Raw genomic sequence first — 23946 nt, 5'->3', positions numbered from 1 at the left:
TTACCTAGAAGGGAAGCATAGTTTTGAATGTGTTCTAAAAAAAAAAAAAACAAACACAAACTAAGAGTAAACTCAGTAAAATGATATGAAGGATCGTTTCACTTGAAGTATCAGAGGACCAGCTGCAATAAAATACCCCTTAATATTTTATTTCTGTGCATAGCTGTTATCCTTCTAAATGATTACCACTACATTATAATGCAATTTTTTGAACAGCTTAAAATAAAATCTAAATCTATTAAAATTTACATTTCACTTCTTTTCTATCATTTTAGAAAATTATGGCTTTATGTTCTGATGTTGAAACTGCCTCATGTCTGCATAGTCTAGAAAGCAGCTTGACCTTAGCTTCACTGCTTCTAGTGCAAACATTGCATATTAATGCATTCCTGATGGAAAACTTACACGCACAAAATGCGTAATGGATATTAGCAGAGGATGTTACCAAAAATAGTTAATTGGAGCTCAGTAAATTAAGACTATAATGCAGAGGCATGCAAATAAAGGTTAGAATTAGTAAGTTGAAATATCAGAGGAAAAGCTAATGTGTTCCTCAAACCAACAAGCCTGTGATTAGAATTAAGAAAAGGGATGTGGAATTAGTTGAGTATGCACTAAAAGACCTTTTGGTGTCTATATGAGTTTACACTTAGAAACAGTTATTATTGATGGTTCAGACATCACAAGTATGTAAGACAATCATTTTATTTTGCCTGTTATATTTAGGAGGAGCAACTAGAAGCTGTATTGTCAGCTGCTGTCCAGACAAGTTCTTTAGAACTTCTGACTGGATGCATTAAACATTGGACATCTGAAGGTAATACATCTTATGTTGATTTTGTTTTTATATTTTTGAGTTTTAAGTTGTTCGGTCATTCATTCCTTTTTGTTCTTTTTGTTTTTTAAAGAGCAGCCAAGTTCTGCTGCTAGTTTACGGTTTGTTCTTGAGTGGACGTGGAACAAAGTGATTTATACAAAAGATGAATTTGACCAAATCTGTGAGTATTACTGTAGTCATTTTGCAATCATAAAATTACCCTTTTGAATTGAGCATATTAAATAATCTGACTCTATATGATATTGTACAAAGGTCTTTAAATGTACTTTGAAATTCTTGTTTGGAATCACTCTATAGGCTAATAATTTAATATTTATTCTTGAAAAGGTGTTCCACTGTTCGATGGCTCCTGCAACTTCATTGACCCACAAACAATACAGTCTCTTCAGCACTGCCAGTTGGTTTTGAGCAACCTTAGCACAGTCTTAAACTGTTTCCTAGCAGAAGCACAAGAGCTTACTGAAAAAGGTTTGTAACAGTATTACTAAATCTTTCATATGTTCTATTGTTAAGTTCAGATTCTCATTCGGAATGACACTTGGGTTGTAGTTGTGGAAACGTGAGTTTTTGTTGGTTTTGATGCTCAGAAGACAGTCAAGTCTAGGTAGGAGAAGAGCTCTGAGTGAGAAATTGTGACTACCGCTTAATATGCATCTGTTCAGGGAAACGCTTTGTTCTGGAGTTTTGTGCAAGTGAGTAAGGGAGGTTACATTCAGCAAGAAGCTATGTAAGCAACTAGATTGAAACTACAACAATTATATATATGGTAATGCTTAAAATTATTCTCTTCAGTTCTTAGCTAGCAACTCACAGTTGTATACAAATACTTCATTACAAATTATAAAGGAAGCATAGATGAGTAACTTGTTAAAAGAAAAGTTGCTGAAGTTTCTGCAGGTTTTTATATTATAAATTGTGGCATATTGAAAAAAATAGAGCTCCTTTCCTTTGCCATATTAAAAATCACTGTTGTATGGAAAAAAAAAAGTCTTATGAGTGTATTCAGTAGTATAGAGTCGATTTTAAATTTATTTTTTTAAATTCTAACCTTTTAGTAAATCTCGTGCTTTGCAGAGCATTATTTTTTGTTGTTGTGATGATTGTGGTTTTTTCCTCAAATAAGAAAGTGATACAGAGATTTCTACCATATTGTTTTGATGCTTTCTACTTAGTATTCTGGAGTTTGTTTAAAAAAAATTTTTGTTTTTTTTTTTAAGGTGTTACAGACTTGACAAATAAGCAGATGGTAACTAGCCTCATTTCTTTGTATGCACAAGTAGTCATCTGGTTCTGTCGATCCAGTCTCCTTCCAGAGGGTTTAGGTAAGCTTCAACTGTAATACATTTGTAACAAGGAAACTGTCCAGTGATTCCTGCAAACATGTTTTTAGCCACAGTCTTGTAAATGTTTCATCAATAACAAATAGTGTTGTTTCAGTGATAGTGTATGCTGAAGTTCTGTTGGTGAAATAGATTCCACTGTTTTTTCAAATGCATAGTGTAGAATAATGCAACCAGTTTCTTTCCTGCATGTTCTCTTAAAAATAGCAATAGGCCTTTGACTTCAAGGAGGTAATTTGGGTCAAAAACATGAAATATCTAGTATTTTAAACAAATTACTATTAAACAACTAATACTGTAATTCTTTTTTTTTTTTTAAACAATAAAAGCATTACCTGCAAGTTTTGAACCTTTTTATTGCTTGGGGGGGGGGAGGGGAAGCATTGGCAATAATTCTGTATTCATATGGAATATAAATTTAATTGTCAGTCTGAATAGTCTTAAAATGCTCACACTATATATTTTAAAAAGACGCTCCCTTTGAGATTTTTTTAATAGGTGACTTTACTGTTATTAGCTTACAGTATATGTTCTGAATTTTATATCAACTGCAAACTTCAAGTGACAGTGGAGACCAGAAGGAATTGTCTTGTGCCTTCTGTTCTAGTAAAGGCAGAAACAAAGTTTCTTTCAAAGCCGAAGGCTTGCTTATGCTTCTTGATGTTTAGCTTTTATGACCTTCTGTTTAAATTTAATACAATACTACTTTAACTTGTTCTTGCTTTACTGCCTGCAGATGATGATATGCACTTGTCTAGACCTTTCTACAATTATCCTCTGATTCAGAGCTACTATGCTGGTCATCGACAGAAACTTGAGCGTTTATCAAGGTAAAGTTTACCAGAGAATTCTGGAACATTTCCACGGAAAATTCAGAAGTGAAAGTGAATAGCTTTGATATCAACAGTTGTATTTGCTGTGCTTAATGTCAGCAGTAGTCAATTCTGTGATGCACGTGTTCTGTTGAATACAGAGGTTACTTTCCTGTGCTAAAATGTGTGTGTATACTTCTGCTTGCTACCAGTCCTTGTTTTTTTATAGTTTAAGGGAAAATGATGAGGAAATAGTTATGTTTATTGTTCTTGTCATTTTCTTTTTTAAATAAATTTCAACTGCAAAACACAATACTCACAAAACAACTATTTTGGACATAGAATAAAGCGTGTTTTTGAAAATAAATGAAAAAACATTTCTGTTTTTGACTGGTAATAGATGGTAATAATTGTATTGGCCTAAGTCTCCTACTCACAAGTACATTTGTGTGCTTTAATAAGATAATCAGAATTACTTGTAGTTGACATACCTAGCATAGTACTAGCTATTGGATAAAAATCACTTTTTTTTTTTTTTGCTTTTGATCATTGGGGAAATTAAAGGGCAGAAACAGTCAGTAGAAGACTGATGGTCTATGGAATAATGTAATTTTAAAAAGTTCAGACATACATAATTGTAATGGTGTGTCTGTAGAAACGTATATGCTGCTTATGATGGTACTAAAATTTACCTGTATGTCCAGCTTTCTGAAAATAACAGTATTTCATAGAATGGCTTGGGTTGGAAGGGACCTTAAACATCATCTAACTCCAACCCTCATTTTTCAGTAACAAAAGAGAGATACTGAAAACAAAATGCGAAATTTTCATTAAGTTGTGTATCGGTTGCTATATTGCAACACTCAGTTTGAGGTTTTGTATAGATGTTAAGAAGTTGTGGTATTTTGATACTGTTAAATTTCTTCTTTTAGATAGTATGAGGAGGATTTATTTTTGGCACTTTGTTTACGGTTCCTTTAGTATGGCAAGTAACACAGCCTGAAACAGCCTCAAAACTAAAGGGTCATTGCAGCTTTTAGCTTAATAAAACTTCTTTTAAGATTCTTGTTTTCAGTTCCTATAATAATTGAATAGAACTTACTGAACATTTCTCAACCAACTCACATATTTGCATGTATATTTCAAGTGATATTCACAGCTTTGTATGTTTGTTTGCTTTCTTTGCTTTAGAAGAGTTGGTGGTTTATTTTTTTTCTTAAATTGAAACATCAGAATTAGTGATCTACTCTGTCCAAATCCTTGTTACTTTTTGTTCCAGAGGAAAATGGGATTCTGACTGCTTGATGATTGATGGAATGGTTTCCCAGTTAGGAGAACAAGTTGAGAAACTGTGGCAGAGAGATGAAGGAGGAACTGGGAAATACCCACCTGTTAGTTTACATGTGAGTGTTATACTCCTTTAAAAAACAAATCAACAACAACAAAAAGCACACACAAGCAAATGACTTCTGGAGGATTGGAGGTTTTTTTTCTTTAAAAACTTTAAATTTCTCGTTTCAGGCACTGCTGGATCTCTATTTGTTAGAAAACATTGAAGAAAACCACAAACATGCAATTGTATCCTTTTTATTTATTTCTGTTTTGCTTTCAGTATGTGCACATAAATGTTCTTAAATGTTACTTGGGTGCCTAATAGCACTTTTTAATTTACGCTTCAAACACAATGCAAGTGTGAAAAAATTTAGTTCAGAATTAAGTGGTAATCAGAAGCATTGTTTTACTTCTCTGTACTGTGGATTTTTTTATGCTTTGTTGCAAAGTCGTTTCTGGTATGAGCAAACAGGTGTACTAAAGAATTTTGAAGATGATAAGAAAAACATAGCTTTTCTTAAAATTTAAATGCATTTTTTTAAAGCAGCCATATCTGTAGTAAATGACAACTTCCTAGTATGATGCGCAAAAAGTGCTTCTTCAGAGCAAAAGGAATTGTAACAGAAGCTTATCAGTACCTTTCTTCTTTTTTTTTCCCACCAGCACAGCTAACAGTGATTGCTTTTGTTCTGTTGTAAGTGCAAGCACACAGAGTAATAAACAGAGAGAAGGGAAAAGTCACTGTGCAGAAACTTAATATTTAAGCTGCTGAAATATAGAGTTGCTTTCTTGCCTAACCAGACAGAGAGGGGAGCCTAGAGAGTTCAAGTGTTTTAAAAGCTGTTGTACGTCAGAGCTGACTTGGAGTATGTTCCTAAAAACATGTTAGAAAGAGAAAAGGGCATTACCAAAAAATCATGCTGTTTTAAAGTCAGATTTTTTCACTGAGAACTAATACGTTTCGTAAGGATTTACCTTGTTTTGCATGCTCTGGAAATGAGGAAATAAACCAACACCAGGGAATTTGTAAGCCTTGGGTGTTTCAGTGTTTTGAATGTCCAGCTGGTAGCTCTTCTGACTAAACAGTGATCTGACTTTAAAGCTGAGGTATTTAAATATCTAAAGTTAACGTTTTTTGAATACCTTACAGAAATCAGAGTATTTCTTCCTGGTTATGTACTCAGAATGCAATTTTGTGGTTTAGTATTTGGCTGTCTTTGGATTATAATAGTTTAAAATGGCAAGACTAATCCATTACTATTTTTCTGCTTTCTAACACTTAGGTTCTCATCGCATTACAATTTTTTTAAATGTAATGCGATAAATTTTTACTCTTACAAATATATTTGCCTTAATCAGATACTTGATATCAGACAATTTACTTGCTGCTAGATATCATGCATTCCGTTCCAAATAAAACAGAAACTTCAATTGACTCCTTCCCAACTGTTTTTGCTATCCCCTGGGGTCTTGTTAGGCTTATTCAAGGTTTTTGGCTTCTGGATCACAATGATTATGAAGTAAGTATGTTACAGTTTAATTAGGCATACATTACAGTACAAAGCTATAAATTAAAAAGATTTTTTAATTGGTGCTGAGCTAGTAACAGATAATAAAAGACCAGAAGCTTTATTGTAATACTGTTACAATGCTTTCAGCAATAAATTATGCATTGAAATTTGGTTTTTATGACTTTGATGGGAAATTGATTACAGAAGAAATCAACATTAATAATGCTTGTTTAAATTTTCAAAGCCATTTGTTTAAGTCATTTTTAGCTGTTGAACAGTTTCTCAAAAACAATGTTTTGGGTATTTGAAATACTAAAACTGATCATAACAGTAAGATTTGAGGCAGAAGATTGCAAAGGTGACTTTTGAACCTTATTCAAGTTCTTTCTGATACTGAAGTTTGTCCTTTGCCTTTCATTATGTTAATATAATCTGGGATAATAACATTTCAATAATGTAGTTACCAAATTTCTGTACACAAATAGTACTTTTTATCAACCTAGAAATGTGCAAGTTAAAGTCCTTTTAAAACACTTAGTTCTGTATGGCTAACATTTTTTTGTGTGCAAATGCTTAAACATTTTTATTTACATTTCCTGTATCAAGTATTTCATTAGTACTAGTCATTTAAAATTATCTAATACACATTCACCATTACTTTGGAAGCTTTGAGTGCTTTTATTGCATGAGTGATTATTATCTATTTTAATAAACATAATTTCTAACTTCTACAGAATTCATTGGCCCTTCTATTTCATCCAGCTACAATCAAAACTGTGTCATGGCAACATATGAGAATTATTCAATCCCTCATGTGCCAAGGAGAGCATAGGCGAGCCCTCAGATACATGCAGATGATGAAGCCATCAGTCTCAAGCAGTAGCGAAGTGCAGCTTTTCCTCACTGTGTTGTTGTCCAACAGGTAAAGAAATATACCCCACCATGTTAATATTCAAGTGTGGTGAAAGGTGGAGAACTAGTAATGTAAATCACTGTCACTTCAGTTTCCTTTAAGTGTTCAATATACAAATAGTTTTCAGACATCTTTTTGATTATATGATTAATATTCTTTACATCTTATAAATTAATAACAGGTGCATGGTGGAGGCTTGGAGTCTGTTGCAGCAACATAGCACTAAGTTAAACGTAGAAGAGCTGTTAAAACACATGTATGAAATCTGTCAGGAGATGGGACTAATGCAAGATTTATTGAAGCTCCCTTTCACAGACACTGAACAAGTAAGTGTGGACAAGAAAGAAATCTTAATTGTATCTTGGAAAAGATAAGAGGCAGAATCATAATAGTTTTTTGAAATGTGTTATTTCTCATAGGAGTGTTTGGAGAAGTTTTTGCAGACCAATGGTGGTGTTCAGAATCATGAATTTCTTTTAGTTCACCATCTGCAACGTTCCAACTATATCCCAGCGCTACAGTTGAATCAGTCAATGAAAGTTAATCTTATGGTAAGCATAAATGTTCTGTCCAGGGGTGCAAGTGTTTCTTATACCATTCTTTTGAAATACTAGGAATAAGTTTCTACACTTTAAGTTGCAGCTGAACCTAAAGGTTGAACAGAATCTTTCACTTAGCCAGAGCTATTTTGTGAACTTATAAATTAAGTGTTACAGACCAGTTGACTCCTCTTAAAAGCTTGAATCTGAGGAAATCTACCTTTTCTAACATACAGCTATAAATTTAAAATTTCACTGTAGTCCTGCATTACAAAAATAAATTTTTACCTAATTCCTAACAGTCTAAAGCAAATTATTTTTGCTAAAGAAAAGTGTCTTTCACTGTAAATGGTCCGAATAAGGCTAGAATATAGAAAACACTTAAGCTTAAATAGTGTGTATGCAGTCTATATGTAAGCTTAAATGCTGTTTATGCAATGTCAAGGGATTTTAACCCCTTGAAGAACTCCAGCTCCAGAAATTAATGAATGAATTCTGTATGATTGCAAGAATGTTAATTCAGTGTAAAGTATTCAAGGATAGGAGCAAATTACTGTGAGGTACTATAGGGCATGGTCTTTGTCTGGTTTGAACTGTTTTTTCTGTACGCATGTTGCTACTACAGTAAATATCAGCCAGTCTTGCCACTTAGTTGTTCAGATATGTATGTATGTTATATACATATTAACCTAATAACATAGGTTATTAGAAGTTGTGTTGATCCTTTCTGTGGAATGAAGAGTATGTTGTATGTCATCTCTTGCATTTTCCATGCAACTTTATTTTTCTGAGAGCAGCCTCGATGCAAATGCAGATGTAAAATTTTACTTTTTTTTTTTAACTTAGTAAGTTACAGTATGAGCTCTGTGATTCCACAATTTCCGTTTTACCTCCAGTATGAGAAAAAAATTCCAATTTTTATCTACCTTCTGTTTCTTAAAATAGACGGGTGAAATATTGATTTATGTGAACTTCTTTTATAAATCCGTGATGCATTTGATGTTTTCCAGAACCTTAGTTTTGCAATGAATCAAATTTATTAGATGGTATTGGAAGTTTTAGGTCCTGCATTTGAAAACTTATCTGTCTGGAAGATGTGTATAGGTAGCTTTTCCTTACCTGTTCTAATATTCAAATTATTTTGTCCAACATAATTTGTAGTTGCCTTGTATATAAGGACATCTCAGCCCTTGGTTTTTCAGAAAATTTTTGTTATTGTTACTCTTTGGTAAGCTATTTGTGAGTGGGAATTGCAGGTGACAACACGTGTAGCAGACTAAGTTTGTACTGAGTGCCAGAACTGCTTTAACTTAAGGTTGTAGGCTCATTGTTTTGGAAGTCTTCCATCCACTTGCTAAAAATACTAGGCAGAATTGGTGTTTGCTGTTGGGTAGAACTTGCTATTGTTACATGCAGTGGATGCATTTTAATGCATCTTTAGAGGAAATGTATTCACTAATCAGAATAGCACAGATTGCAATGAACTTTTTGTAATTTTTAAAAACTTTTTCCTTTGTTCTTTTAATTTATCAGAATGATCGTGATCCTCGCTTGAGAGAGAGAGCAGTTACCAGAAATTCTATATTAGACCAATATGGCAAGATCCTTCCTAGAATTCAAAGGAAGCTGGCTTTAGAGAGAGCCAAGCCTTACCGTTTGCCTTCTTCAGTCTTAAGAGAAGGTAAATTTTGGGGGGAAAAGTGTAATGGACAACCGACCACCACTTGGATTACATAAGGCTAATATTTTTTCCCCTCTTACTTTACAGTATCAAGACCAAAGCCATTATCAACAGTAGCAAAAAAAGCTAATGCAGAAAGTGTGCATACAAGAGCAACTTTCATCAGTAATGTATTGTCCAAAATTGGAGAAGTATGGGTAGGAAATGAGCAGAAAAACAGTTTAGCACAATACGATAGGTAAGAAGCGTTTTAACAAAGTTAAGTCTTTAGATAGGTGTTTGGATAGAGATTTAAAAAATATTATTTTAGTTTGTGTTTTGTTTTCTTAGTGTTTCAGAAAGTGGACCTTGAATAAAGCTTTGTTTGGCTTCTTTGCATATGCAAAGTACAGTATATATTATTAAGTGCAAGATAAATAATATTTTGAGAGAGAGTTTTTCTGTTAATAATCTTATTTACGCAAATATGTATTTTTACAGTGTTACATGTGTTTATAGAATTTAAGATAACTGAAACTAAAACTTTGCCATCAGTCTGTTGTGTACAAATTTTGATAGAAGCTATTGTGTGATCAAATACCCCTCTTACCACTTTGTGTCTGGTTTCTGTTTTGTTTCAGCTTTTCAACTTAGAAATAGGTAGAATTGCAAACAACAAAAAGGGTTTAATAGTAATGCTAATAATAATGATTTTTTTGTAGGTGATATCAGAATTCAAGTTTATTTGACCATATGTTTGGACTGCAGGTGAATGAAAGTCAATTACGTTTTCCTTTTAATTCCAGTCCTAGAGTTACAGAACCACCAGTCATAACACATCAACCTCTCCCTGATGCAGAGTTGCCTGAGGCGTTTATTGGGACACCAATTACAAAATTTTCACAAAAATGTTCCAGGTAAAGTAGATCCACAGAGAGAATATTCCAAAGATGGTGGGGAGGGAATATTATTTTATGTGGGTTTTGTCTTAATACAATAGGAAGTAAGGAATACTAATTTTCATCCTACAGAATTACTAGTTGGTACTAAATGTAGATAGTAATACTACATTTAAATTATCTTGAGAAACAAGGTGCTTCTCATGTATTCTTGTGTTTTCAGAGTGTTCTGTTTTCACATTGTTCAGCAGACAGAAAACTGAAAATCAACTTAAGGGCACAACTAAGTGGAGAATTTGAATTGGTCCCAGCATTGAAATGCCGATTAATTCTTTTGACATGAGAATTATGCTACTTATGTAACGTAAAATTTGATTACTCTTGCCTCAGAGGCAACAATTTAGGAAATAAAATACAAAATGTAAACAAATAGTTAAAAAAAAGAAAATGCCTGTAACTTGGAACTGGGCTTGATACATTACCCCAGCAGCAAGTGTATACCCATATTTTTTGTCCATTGTATGTTTTGGTTATGTATCATCTCAGCTGTTTTGAACGCAGCGTAATTTCGTTTCCATTTATTTACTTACTTTCTTATTTTAAATTGTGTATTTTAACAGATTGCTGGATTTGGTGGTTCGCCCTGTTCCTTCATGTTCTCCAGCACAGGATGATAGCTGGCAGTCACCATGCCTAGCTTCTACTTCATACATGGCATCTAGCCCATTGAAATCAAGCATACATGGTTCCATCTCACAAAAAAGAATTGCAAGAGCGTCAGAACTGGGTTTACTAGAGACTCCTCTTGTGGTTAAGGTGTGTATTTTAAGAAAACAGTAAGAACCAGTGAACTAAACCAAAAGCCTCTAAGCTTTAAAATGAAACCGCAGTATTTAACACAAGCAACATGGGTTTCAAATTTTAATTTGCATGTGGTTATTATATATACGGTGCTTTTGGAAGCAGTACATTGGTAAGTCCTGAAAAGGAAATTTAAAATTGGACATTTAATTCTGATTTAATTGTAGTATGCATGTTGTCCAATAACTCATGAAATGCGCTTGTTTTTATTGCAGTGGAACAAAGTTAAAATTGGACTTCTCAAAGTACTTAAACGTGCAGTTTGCAGCATAATCATCTCATTATTTAAGCACTTAATAGCTCTGTCTGACTTCTATATATAGAAGCAAGAATGTGTACACTTCAGTTTATTAAGTGTTAAGTGAACAACAGGTGTGGATATCTGCAGATGTCCATGTCAAATTCAGTGATAGCTTGTTGCAATAACTAATTATAATTTCTACAGTAATACACTGTATTTTCATTCAATGCCATCAAACTGTACATTATGTAAGGAAATAACATTTGACATATCTTTTTGGGACGTTTCTTTTTTCCTTTGCCTACCTGAACAAAATAGTTGTCACTCTGAATTATAAACTTTTTACTAAGTTTTGTTCATATTGTTAAGCTATTTTCATTATCATTAACGTATAAACCTTTTAATTTCTGAAAAATCTTTTTTATGAGCTGGAATAAGAAGACCTGAATGCTCTAGATAAATTGGTATTTTTACAGCTGACACAGTTGCTTAATTTCATGAAATTAATTTGAAAAATAACATTTTGTTTACATTTTTAAAACAAAAAAGAAAAAAAGGGGGGAAAAAAGGCAGCCATAAGAGGCATAGAAAGCATTGTTTATCATCATGGTTTTCATACCTTTGGAAAAAGAGAACATTATAAAGGCTAAATTTTGTCCTCTCTGCTGTTACAAATCGCGTTTGTAGTTGAAACTAATGTTTTTGGCAAGTAAAGTCTTCTCTTTTAAAGATATAACTAGTTTTAAATTAAATATTTTTATATCTTTTCATAGAGAGCTAAAGTTTTGGTGACATCTGCTGCTGCTCCTGGTTTTCCTGGGTTTACTCCTCAGTCTATTTTGAGATCCAGCCTTCGCACCACGCCCCTAGCAACTCCCTCTGCATCTCCAGGGCGATCAGTTACTCCTCCTTTACGAGCAAAGGAACTTAGAATATCTTTCAGAGAAGAGAACTCGAATGTAAAATGGACTGTTGGGGTAAGCTGGGCTACAGTTAATGATTTTTACAGTTAAAGGCTTTATAGACTGATTTGATTTTCATATTTATTTATTAAATATTTTTTAAATTATTAAAATAAATTTATTATTTCATATTTATTAAAAGGTTTGCCAAAACTTATTATAATGAGAATTGGAATTGCAAATCATAATGGCATATTTGCATTTGTTCAAAAAAGGTTGTGTTAGACTTTCTGCGGGCATGTGATGTTTCAGGAACATATTTTGTAATAAATACCAGTGGCCTTGATGGTTCTTATTTAGGTGTTGTTAGGAGCTGTGGTTGTTCCAAATTGCTAATTCAACTTCCTGCTGTATCTCACTGAGTAATGATGTGGCAGAAAAGTAGTGAATATAGATTCAGCTGGTTGTTCTTAAGTGACAAGTATTTTTTATGCTTTGTGAATTAAACATCTTTGAAAGCAGCAGAGGCCATGCACTGCATTTACTTCCCGTCTGCCTTTTTGAGAAGCTGTGTTTACTGAAGATAAAAAATTGACTCCGGATGAAAAGAGCTGTATTGTTGTCTGTTGTTCAGGCCTAAAGTTCTTAGTTTTGTTTCTTGGTTTGCACCAGGGATAGCATTCATGTAGCTGACAAATGGAACTTCTTCATCTGAGAAGTTGCCCTGTTCTACTCCTCCCACAGTCTTATTCTGTTGGTTTGATTCCCTGATCCAGCTCATCATGCTGTTTCAGAAGTAACGTATCAGAGTCAGGAACGTGTGCTAGTATCGATGAACTTTCCATACGTGTATTAGTACAACTTGTCATTGTAATCAGTACTTTATTACCTTTTATTATACCTTTTATTGACTGTTATGAAGAGATGCTCAGCTGTAACAAGTTCTCTTCCCTATATAAAGTTTTACTAATAGCAGACAATGGCCAGTTTAATTTACTTGTTCCATGCTATAGGCATACCGCACTCTGAAATATGTTAGTACTGCATACAAGTTGAAACAGCAAGCAGGAAAAAGAAATCTTGAGATTTTGAGTTATGCAAAGTTCCCTCTTTTTGAGAAAAGAGTAGTGAAACAGTGAGCAGACTTGAGATGACACTAGAAGCAAGCACTAACAAGACATAGTTTTAATTCTCTAAGGTCGTGGAAACTGAATAAGCAGTCAGAGAAGCATGGTAAATTTGTTCACTTGGCTTTAAAAGCTATGGTAGGTAGTGCTAGAATGAGAAGTAATTTTCCAGTACCTTGCTTAAGGTGACAGTTGTAAAACTTAACCAGACACTGGTACTTTTTTTTTTTTTTTTAAGGTAACAGAAGATGATAAAGCACATCCTGGAGCTTCATCTGAGCATCATCGTGGATTGGTGGAGGATGCTTGGTCTGAATGTAGAGATAAAACAACTCTGTTTGCACTGAGGAATCCTGAGGATGGTCATGCTGAAATGGAAGAGTCTTTAGAACGCACACCTGAAGGTGGTTTGGAGAAAATGGATGTCAGTAAAGAAAATAGTAATGTCTCTGCCAGGTCAGACCAAACTACGTTGGAATATCATGATGCAAAATCACCTGGCGATTTTGAAGATGATGTCATTTTTATAGCTGCTAAACCAGCTAGTTCTTTCACTGAAGAAATTGCTGATTTTCAAGAACCAGAGAGAGAGGACCGTGGAATGGTCGAAGATAAACCTTTCCAGATAGAAAAAACAGATTCATCAGAACTAAGAAAAGAAGCTGGTGTGTTCCATCGTATGCTAACTTAAGTTTTTGAATTAATTTTTCAAATGTCTTCAAAAGGTTAAATTACTGATGAGTGCAAGAGTTGGTACTGATGAGGGTTCACAAGTGTCCTAGGTACTTCCTTGTCCTAGGCTTTTAGAGTTACCACTTTATTTTGAGTCATTTTCCAGATATCCTGGACTTTAAGAATGCATTATTGATTTGACTAGCATTTCTTCTGTGCAGTTGCAGCTAAGAGGCAGTAGTGATTTGTGGGAGTTTTTAGAGGGATATAAGTTGAAAATTTAGGCTTCTGGCTGTGTTGTAGAGGTATTTCTTAGGGTTTTTGTTTTACAGAAAGCCTAGTGTAAAATGTTCGTTGACTAGATATTTACCACCTCATTAGTCCTCAGTTTCCTTTTGGAAATGAATCTGCTTGTGTCTGCTTTTCATTACAGTTGTGCTTACTCATTTTACTGGCACAACAGCTTATATAGCCTTTTCCAGACCTGTTTCAGTTGGTCTTCTGTAATTCATCTCAGTTCAACTCATTCAAGCCAGTCCAAGTTGCTTAGGATGCGTTTATATGAAGCAGGCCTGCTGGTAGGTGAGAAGGAGTGTAACACACGAGCTGGCAAGCAGGGATGAAGAGCTGAGAGTGGTAGCATTTTTCAGTTTTGTGGGAACAGGAAGATGATGTGCAAACACAGCTAAAGTCAATATTTGACAATCAGGGCTCAGTCCATTCAACTCTGAAAAGGTTGCTATTTGAGTGTCAGACTATTGTGTCTGAGCTCTTGAAACGGCTCATAGCAGTGAGCGCGTATACTCAAGTATCGGTGCATGGTATGTAGCCCGATTGAGTTCTAAATTTGACATGATCCTGGAGAGAGATTGCTGCTATCAGAGTTTCTGAGTTCCTTTTCTTTGTGAATAAAAGGACTCCGTGTACATAGGTAGAAGGGATTTTTCTGAGTATTTCTAGTAAGCTAGGTCAAAATGTCCTCTCGTATTTTGTCTTGTATATGGACAAGAAACCATAGGTGCTTTTCATTAAAAATATTAATAAGGTACTAATCATTAAAGAATAACCCTGTAAAGAGACTTTATAATTGCTGGACTGTGGTAGAAACAGTTCTGTACAATTTCAATCCTCTGGAAGCATTAGAGGGCGGTTTGCATAGCTCTCTTTTGGCCAGAGCTGGCAGAATTATCCCAGTCTCGCATACAGTCTGCAAAGGTGATTGCTGGATCTGGAGGAAGCAGGCAATAGAAATAAGAAAAGGAGGATGTCTGAAATTGAGCCTGTCAAGGTGAAAACATGAGCAAGCATTTGGGTTTAAACAACACCAGTCATTTATTAGAAGAAAAACTCAAGAAATTGCCTTAGATGCATTATTGTAAAAGAGAGGAAGTAGAGTCAAGAAATGAGCAAGTGTTGCTGAAATGAGATGAATATCCAAAGAGAAATAAGAAAATTGACTTCCTAATTCTAAGAACAAAAGATGTTTTCTCAAGTGTGTATGTCATTTGGCCAGTAATGTGTCAAGTTCAGTTTGTAATCAAAATACCCATTTGCCTTTTTGTTTTCTTGACTGAGATTATGCAGCAGACTATTCCTGTTTTACTGTAACAAATTCAGGCCTATGTATCTGAAGACTTGGTAGCATTATTTTGTTACATCACTATCCTAGGTAAAATGCATAAAAGGCTCCCTTTAATTCATGCAAACATTTTAAAAGTAATTAAGTGAAATAGGAAAGTCATCCATCTGTCTGTTTTTCTAGGATTTTTGGAAGAATCAACTACTGAATGTCCTACCTTTCCCGAGGACGGTAAATTTGTGTTTAAAGCTGCTGAGGCTGCTGCTTCTTGGACTGCAAATGAAGGGTAAGTTTATAAAATGTGTCTTTGGGTTTGTGCAGTATGTAACTGCTGACCTTCCTGTGCTTTAAAACTATGATGTTGGTATTGGCTATTCCCTATGTTCTTATGCATAATGGTTTTCCTATTCCTTTCTTTCTATGAATATAAATAGTTTGGCATGAATATAACTCAAATTGACTAGCTGTCATCCTTTCTTCTCAAATGGTTGCAGACCCCAAAGTATTGTGGTAAAGACTTCGTTCAATGGGCCACATAAATCTTTTTACACTTTAAGGGTTTAAATAGATAGTGTGAACATGTTGTCCTGCTTTTGTCTGAAAACTGTGTAGCTAAAAAATTACACCTAAGATTCCTGTAGCTTTAGCAGGTTTATTTTGGGGTTTGAATTCTTTCTGGCAGTATTTTGTACACTTCAGAGTACAAAGAAAGAGAACTTAATTAGCATCTACTTGTTTATAGAAAAGGAAGCAGTTTTCTCACCTGCAACTGTCTTTTAAAGAGATGAAACAGGAATATTAGTAATGAAAGAGCCCTTAATTTCATGTGGTAACTTATACTGGTACAAACTTGTTCAGGTTGTTCTAAGCTTCCAATATAGCAGTTGCATTCTTTCTACAGAAGGCAAATTATATGTCATTATTTAGTACAACTTTATTCTTATGGAACTAGTGTTATGTAGCTGGGAAGAATGTTAAGTATATCATTCATTGCCTAAAATGAGTCACAAACTGGGTGTAGATAAGTTGGGTAAGGAATTTTTAGTTTTACTCAATTCATTCAGTTTTTAAACTTGAAGATTTTACAGTGAGGGAATGTTTTTGTAAACCTCTTAAAGGTCTCCTTTGAAGCTTTACAGTGAATTTCTCTTTTTTTTTTCTCTGTCTATGAAGTGAAACAAACCACCAAGAGCCTAAAATGTCCTCTTCATCAGAAGAAAGAGACGTACCGCCTGTAGTAAATCCACAGCTTTCTGAATCCCCGGAGGCAGACAACGAATGTATGTATAGTATGTTGGAGATTTTATATGAGTTAAGGTGGCTAAACTCCTGAGGTTAAATGAGCATTTTGTCATACCACTACCTGTCTCTAACTGAAATATTATTAGGATATTACTGCTAATTTTTGTTAACCCATAGAGACAATACATTCCTCAAAGGAAGTCCATGTAGAGAATGTGTGGTGAATGTTCCTGTTCTTGATCTTCAGAAAATTGGTAAAATTTAAAATATTAGAAGGAAAGCTTCATATTTCTTTTAATGTTGTACCCCATTTTTTGTTTTGTGTGCTATGGGATCTGCTACTCAAATTACTATTTTAAACAATGATGCATCCTCAATATTAAGGCCATGAAGAATAGCTAGCTGTCAAAGTGCCTTTTCAGCCAACCTTTCTTCTGTTGTTCTTTTTCTCTATGGACTTGGCAGCAGACTTCCCCTTCCTACTTTTTTTAATATTTTTTTTTTATTGTGAGACTACCTCCTAGTTTTTGGAGAAAGCCCAATACACGTGGTAGGATGGTGAACTGTATTGTTTGTTCCTGCTCCCTTTGTTACTTCCTGTTGCTTAAACTTGTGCCATTTATTCAGTGGTTAAGTTTAAATGATGTAAATCTCTTTCAGCTGTGATAAGTATCCTTGATAGTGAGGATGTGGTCAGTACCCATTCAGAAAATCGCCCTGAAGGAAAGCATGTGGATTTACCTGAAGAACGGAACCTAGACGAAGCTGAAGTTGAAGATCTTCTCTTTGTGCAGGAAGAAATGCATGTTCCTAATAATCTTCCTAAAACTGAAGAAATTCATGTAAGTGAATTACTCTCCCATTTTCTACAAAATACAAAACACAGCAAATTTCAGGACAGTCTTGTCTTACAGTTAGAAGGTACACAAAAACATCTCAGCTTCTTGAGCTTGTTAACACAAGCTAACCTCACTATGTAAGGGTAGACACCTTTTTTTCTCTTGTATTTTCTGTATGTATAACACAGAAGAGAACCTGTCAAGATTTGGGTCATTGAGATCTGCAGCAATTAAAAAAAAAAAAAAAAAAAAAAAAAAAGCCCCTAAACCATGCATTCATTTGATTTACTACAACTTAAATGTTTTTAGTTGACTTCTAATATTTTTTTTAAAGAAAATATGAAAAGTTGGGGAAGCTGGGGAGGGCAGTTTTTCAATACAGCATAACATTTACCAAATGACAAAATTATTAGGTTAGGGTAACCTAACTCATTTTCAGAATGATTTAGGTGCTTATATCCTTTAGTATTTTTTTCTTGCTAACATAGTTCATTACTGTGAATTCTGTTATAATTTCATTTTCAAGATATTTCCAGCTACTTCAAAGATGTTTTCTGTTAAAGCACATTTTTTTAACATCTTAAAATGTTGTTAAATATGAATTTTAAAAGGTTGCTCACATGGACTGAAAACTAGAACTAGGCTTTCTACAGTTGTCCCTGATTTTTCCTGTTTTCCTCACCTTACTGGAGCTGATTTGTTATTTGGATACATGTGCATGTCTTCTAAGTGCTGTACAGAATACACTGTCAATTTCCTTTAGGATATTCTCTTATGTTTTGTGCTCAACATAAAAGATTGTGTATCTCATGTGGATCTAGAAGGAAAGAATAACCATCCAGTACAGGGAACTACAAAAAATAAGAGAGAGTTAAGTTACATCACATGTGTTATTTCACAGGATCCAAGTGATTCCTTAAAGTGCAGTATTGAGTTTGCCTGCGGTGATACCTAACCAGTTTGACTAAGTGTTGAATTGTCGCAGGCACAAATGTCATGACAAATTTTAAACTTTGGGGGTGTAATTGTATCTTACCGTGTTGGATGCAGTCAGTCACTGTGGATCTGTAGTCAGCCCAAAAAGTACTATAGTGTGATGGTTACTGCCAGTTGTGTGTACAGCTTCTATTGGAAAACCGCTCCCCTTGTTCTTGGGTGGTGGCAAATCATTAGTCATAAACCAAAATATCAGAAATGGAGCATGTCATTGCATACACTGAATATTCTGTTCTCTGTTCCTCAAATGTATGAACCTCATCTGTAGTAGAGAGTACATTATCTGTTTTTAACTTTACATTCAGTGGTGATCTAAAAGGAAAAGCAGCATTTTACTGTCCTTAGTTTCATCTATCTCAGTTTGAAGCTAGTCTGGTAATCATTAATGTATTAACATACATTTTTTAACTTTAGGTTCTTGAAGATGATGCAGTTAAGGCACAAGCCTCAGAGGAACCAGCTGAAACATCTCCATGTAGTGAACTACATCCATCAGGCAATCTTCAATACAGCTATGACACTATAGAGCAGCAGTTCACATGTGATTTTCCTGATAATAAGGATGATGAATGTGATGCAGCTGAAGGAGATGGAGAGCTTTTTATATCTCAGAGTAATTTTACTTTAGTGTTGGAAGGAGAAGAAGGTGAAGGAGAGATGGGAGAACCTGAATTAGTAGATGCTTCTAAACCAGCTGTTTACACAACAGATGGAAAACCTGTGAACAGTTTTGGAAATACTGAAAATGAAGAACATGTTACAAACTCAGTGTCTACTGTAACTAGTGACCAGGAATCTCAAAATATTGCCGAGTCACTCCCATATGTGCCTGAACCCATTAAGGTAGCTATTGCTGAGAACTTACTGGATGTAATCAAAGACACAAGAAGTAAAGAATATACATCCGAAGTTGTAGAACAATCTATTCATGAAAGCATAGGTAAAAAGGTAACTAGAATGCAAAGGTCAAAATCTTCCTTAACAACTGTGCCAGAAGGAGTGGAAGATGAAACCAACATACGTCAAGTAGAGTATGTTGTCACTCCAAAAACACGCCCAAGGCGACAACTGAGTAGAAGTCTAATTATTCCATCATCAGATGATCAACAGCTACTGAAAACAGACAAACCAGTTCTGTTTGGACTCTCTCCTAGGAGAAGTACCAGGCGAACAAAAGGAGCACCTGAGACTACTAGTCTTCTAACAGTAGAAAATACTCAAGATGAGCAAATACCTCTAACCCCTGTTACCCCGAGGAGAGGTAGGAAGCCCAAACAGACTAACTTAGAAAAAGTAGAGAGCCTCCAATCTGATGGACAAACATTGTCCAGCAGTACACAGTCCATAGCCACTACTCCAAGAAGAGGATTAAGGAGAGCAAAGGAAGCTGCATCTGAACTCTTGGAAGAGGCTAAAGAGGAAACTTCTCTTGCCGAAGGTAGCATTATTTCTACTACTTCTAGAAGGACTAGAGGAGGAAAAAGTTCAGCAGGAGATCAAGAAACTGGTCAGACTGGCACTGATCATAGGATAAAAATGGCAGTCAGTCCCAGTAGAAGTATAAGAAAATTAAAAAGCAGTAATTCACAGCCTACTGAAAATACTGTCATGGAGCAAGAGGTGCAGCCTAGTGACCAACTTCTTTTACCTGTGCCAACTAAAAGAGGCAGAAGAAGAAAACAGAGTTCATCAGATCTTTCAGAAAATTCTGACCTCGATCTGTCTAAATCATCACTTCCTCAAACAGAACTCAAACTTCCTGTGACTCCTAGAAGAAGTGTTAGGAAGCAGGCACGGAATCTCTCAGCAGACATTGAATCTGCCTCTACTCAGGAAGACATACCTTCAGGTGAGAAAGTGGAAATCGTTGATACTCCTAGGAGAAGAATAAGAAGAGTTACACATGCTAAACCAGAAAAAACAGATGCTTTTGAGAGAACACCTGAGCAGCCAAACGAACAATCAACCACACCCAGGACTGCAGTAAGGACAGGGGGTCGGGGCAGAAAGAGGCAATTGCCATCGATATTGGAGGAGAGCACAGGGGAACAACAAACCTTCCCCCAAGGACCCGATGGCAGTCCTTTGCTGCTCACAGACATAAACACATCAGGATATGATGAAACATCAAGAACTTTAACAGATCGTATTACAAGATCCCGTAAAACTAGCATGCATCAGAAACTGTCTGTTGAGGAAAATGAATCCTTCCTTTTCTCTCCTCCTCTCACAAAGCTGGCAAAGAAAGTTAAAGGTAGGTGCAGCATGTTCATATGCAAAACAGGGTATATTGCTGTCTTGTAAATGACATAAAACAGACTGTTTTATGACCAAAAGTATGGCTTTTAGTATTGTAAATAATTTAACTGTACATAAGTAAAAATTTGGGAAGAGGAAATTCATCTTTTTGTCTGAACTCCACATGCTTGGCTGGCCGGTTGTGGGGGAAGCAAATGACAAGGCTGACACATTCCAGATAGACTGAAATAAAATTTTACCTGAATTTGTTTGTCATGAGCTTAATTTCTATCAATTTAGAAGTCTAGGGGGACATCTTTTCAGACAATTGCCATCCGTTCCCCCACATTGGAGAAATAAAGGAGACATCCGAATTTTGTTCTTTTTTTAAAGTAAAATGCGCTGCATCTTGCAACACACTAGACAGCTGTTTAGTTATGTGATTGTTTCTTGTTGGCATATGCTTTGCTAGTGAAGTTATTGCATACAGAGTTCTTTGTATTAGACAACATGATTGAATTTTTTTTGGAGATGTGTGAGGACACTTGATGCCTCTTGAGCAAAACATCTTTGACTGTGTAGGTACAAGTAAAATCACTGCTCTGGTTTATTGTTTCACAATTCACTATAAAATGATGGATCCTAAGAGGCAGTTACGAAGGAGAAGTACCTCCACACTGTTTATAAATTTGATTGGACCCTTTGTTTTAGGAAGCTATTGTACTCTTTATTATCGGCTCTAATTTAACATCACTGTCCTTTATAATGTACATGCATGTTAAAAATTCATTATCATTTTAGCTGGAAAAGCAGACCATCCTGTGCAGCTTAAGGATTTAGACCCGGACTTGTCTTCTCAATTTGTCTTTTCACCCCCTCTTTTGAGGTCAAGGAGAAAAAATGTCTCTAGTATTTCCCGAATTGTGAAAGAACCGGTAAGTAAAAACTGTAGTTGTGTCATATTTTTGACTTATACTCTGTGTCTCTTTTTGAAATCATACTTCTCAATGCCTTGTCTTCTTCCTTGGAAGTATATCTAGAAAGAGAGTTTTAAATCAATCAGCTAGTTAAAGAAGTTTGTTGCTTTAAGAAATTTAGCTACAAAAGTCAGTTTTGAATATATGTAAGTTAAGAACTAGTAAGTGTTGCCTTGCCTTTAACAAAAGGCCAAGTGTCTTTCTTTACCTTTAAACTTAGGTGGTGTGTTATTTGTTAATTTCCAAATTTGAACTTTTAGGATGATACAGTAATTTGAGATGGAAGGTTGATTTTTTTTTTTTTTAGAGGTGCCTATGGAAATCATAGTTTTCATCATGACGACTTCTTGAAGGAAACATTCATTTGTATTTTGTAGAAGTGTATGAATGCGTGCAGGTGACTAACATTTTTTTGCCATAACATAGGAGCTTCCAACTAAAGAAGAGGAGGATACCAAATCCGTAGAGTCTGTGGGAAAACAAAAATTGAAGAGGGGTAGAACTGCAAAATCAAAAGCGAACAAAACAAGCAAGTATGAAATTCTTTTTGAATACTTACATCCATTTCTTGCGGTATTCATTCACTTAATAGCCACCTGACTTGAAATATCCCACTTGGCTATGTAGTTCTGGCAGAGCAGTCCAGCTCGCTGGTCTGCTAGACACGTTTTTCCCCATGTAGTGATTTAGTTTTCTATTGCTAGCAGAAGAAGGGGATAGAAAATGGTGAAAGGGTTACTCCTGTGTTTACTCGATAGTGATGTGCTCTTATATCATCTTATTCCATCTTAAGAAACCACAGCCTTAAGGTCTTTAGTTCCTTATGCAAGGCAGGAGGGGGCCAGACAACGAGTAAAGAGAAGGTCTTGTTTCTGGACATGTTTTCTGGTTCTTTCTGGAAAATGGTTAATTTGAGGACATTTGCCTCTTAGAGCTTACAGGGGCCTTAAAATCTCGTCTGAATAATGACTGGGAGTGCATTCTGGTAAGAAATGAAAGCAAAAAGAAGTTTGTTTATGTATGTTCTCTGCCTTGATTCTGTCTAGAAAGAAGCCCATAAATTAATTTGTTGGCATTGATTTTGTAATTCCACTTTCTTTCCCCTCTACTGACTATTGTTGATAATCAATTTGACACTTCCTGCTTTCACAGAACCACAAGAAAGGAAGCTTCTTGGTCACCTCCACCAGTAGAAATACAGTTAATTTCTCCTTTTACAAGTCCAATGGATGGAAAGAAAAGCAAACAGAAAGAAACCACAGATGCGACAGAGAAGAATCTACGAAAGAACAAAAAAAGACTGTCTAATTTTCCAAAGCCAGTTGTGCGCCGGAAGATGCTGTAACTGTTTTTTAAGTTTGTAATGTACACCACTGTTTGTAAAGTCATCAAAATTGTGTGGATTAGTAAAAATAAAAAGTAATCATCTAATTTGGAAGAGATAATTTATATAAATTATTGTAAAATTTCATAAACAAATGGTCTTCAATAAGTAACTCCATATGGAGTGTGATTTCCTCAGTCAATGCAGTTTTCTATTTTATATTAAGACTTCATACATTTATATAATATGTAAATACAGCTTATTTTAGGAATGTTAAATAAAAATGTATACTTCACAATATGCTTACTGTCTGATAGCTTTTTAAGGGAATAGTGGGTTGAATGGCCTGTATCTCTCAAATTTTAATGTTGGTTTGCAAGAGTTGTTGATACTGAAAATGAGGCCAAAAGTTTTTAAAAGTTTGCTTAGAACTACTATGACAAACATTTAAAATGTACTAGTTTAAATTTTATAGATGATGTTTGACCTTCTGGCAGAAATAATTGGGCTCATGAATACAAACTGGTAATTACATTCACGGTTAAGTTGTACTGTATTGAAGTCAGAATGTAAACAATTGTATTTTAAGCTGTGCAATATTTTTTTTTGTATTTGTCTTAAACTTGGGGAAAGCTGCTCTTCAGTTTATAAAACTAGATCACATCTCAGATGTTTCACTATTTTTTACAATTTGTTGTCAGCAAAAAACTATAGAGTTTGATGCTTGGAATAGCATATCAAATTTAGAGGGATATTGCCCACATAATTTTGGCTCAAATTTCAAAGTATTTTCATAAGATTGATACAAATACAACTATAATTGAAATAATTACTGTCTGTAAACATTTTGCAATATTTGAAGTCTGCATATCACAGCACTGAAAGCTTGATGGTAAAGCTAACTTAAAAAGTCTGAAGGTACCAAAATGTACAGAAATCTTAGTTACAAACCATATTTTTGAATAATGATCTCATTAATAATCTTGGCCTATGGAGTAAATGTCCCTATAAAATTTCAATTTGTAAGAATAGATGAAAAAGACTATTCTTTTAAAAGCAAACATGGAAGTACTATTTTGATGTGCGGTCTTTTAGACAATGGAT

General features: G+C 34.8%; 1 protein-coding gene across 4 annotated transcripts in view; it reads left to right on the top strand.

Annotated features, from left to right (window-relative positions):
- AHCTF1 (AT-hook containing transcription factor 1) overlaps positions 1-23142 on the top strand; it is a 49251-nt gene extending 26109 nt beyond the window's left edge. For 2 of the 4 annotated variants that reach the window (XM_050709553.1, XM_035564634.2), the window contains exons 13-36: positions 727-817; positions 909-998; positions 1166-1306; positions 2056-2160; positions 2915-3008; positions 4270-4393; positions 4512-4568; positions 5696-5842; positions 6568-6755; positions 6928-7072; positions 7166-7297; positions 8819-8966; positions 9054-9204; positions 9752-9862; positions 10465-10660; positions 11720-11923; positions 13214-13640; positions 15410-15512; positions 16400-16506; positions 17129-17310; positions 18718-20557; positions 21343-21476; positions 21945-22051; positions 22671-23142. In XM_050709553.1, the coding sequence (XP_050565510.1) occupies positions 727-817; positions 909-998; positions 1166-1306; positions 2056-2160; positions 2915-3008; positions 4270-4393; positions 4512-4568; positions 5696-5842; positions 6568-6755; positions 6928-7072; positions 7166-7297; positions 8819-8966; positions 9054-9204; positions 9752-9862; positions 10465-10660; positions 11720-11923; positions 13214-13640; positions 15410-15512; positions 16400-16506; positions 17129-17310; positions 18718-20557; positions 21343-21476; positions 21945-22051; positions 22671-22863 (5217 nt within the window). In that variant the 3' untranslated portion in view covers positions 22864-23142. The remainder of the gene's footprint in view (positions 1-726; positions 818-908; positions 999-1165; positions 1307-2055; positions 2161-2914; positions 3009-4269; positions 4394-4511; positions 4569-5695; positions 5843-6567; positions 6756-6927; positions 7073-7165; positions 7298-8818; positions 8967-9053; positions 9205-9751; positions 9863-10464; positions 10661-11719; positions 11924-13213; positions 13641-15409; positions 15513-16399; positions 16507-17128; positions 17311-18717; positions 20558-21342; positions 21477-21944; positions 22052-22670) is intronic. The other 2 variants (XM_050709554.1, XM_035564642.2) reach the window with 2 other exon arrangements.
- The last annotated feature ends 804 nt before the right edge of the window (positions 23143-23946 follow it).

The sequence above is a fragment of the Cygnus atratus genome, chromosome 3, assembly GCF_013377495.2.
Source record: "Cygnus atratus isolate AKBS03 ecotype Queensland, Australia chromosome 3, CAtr_DNAZoo_HiC_assembly, whole genome shotgun sequence".
NCBI lineage: Eukaryota > Metazoa > Chordata > Aves > Anseriformes > Anatidae > Cygnus > Cygnus atratus.
The sequence above is the reverse complement of the archived record's forward strand: the minus strand, read 5'-3'. Positions and strand labels throughout refer to the sequence as shown.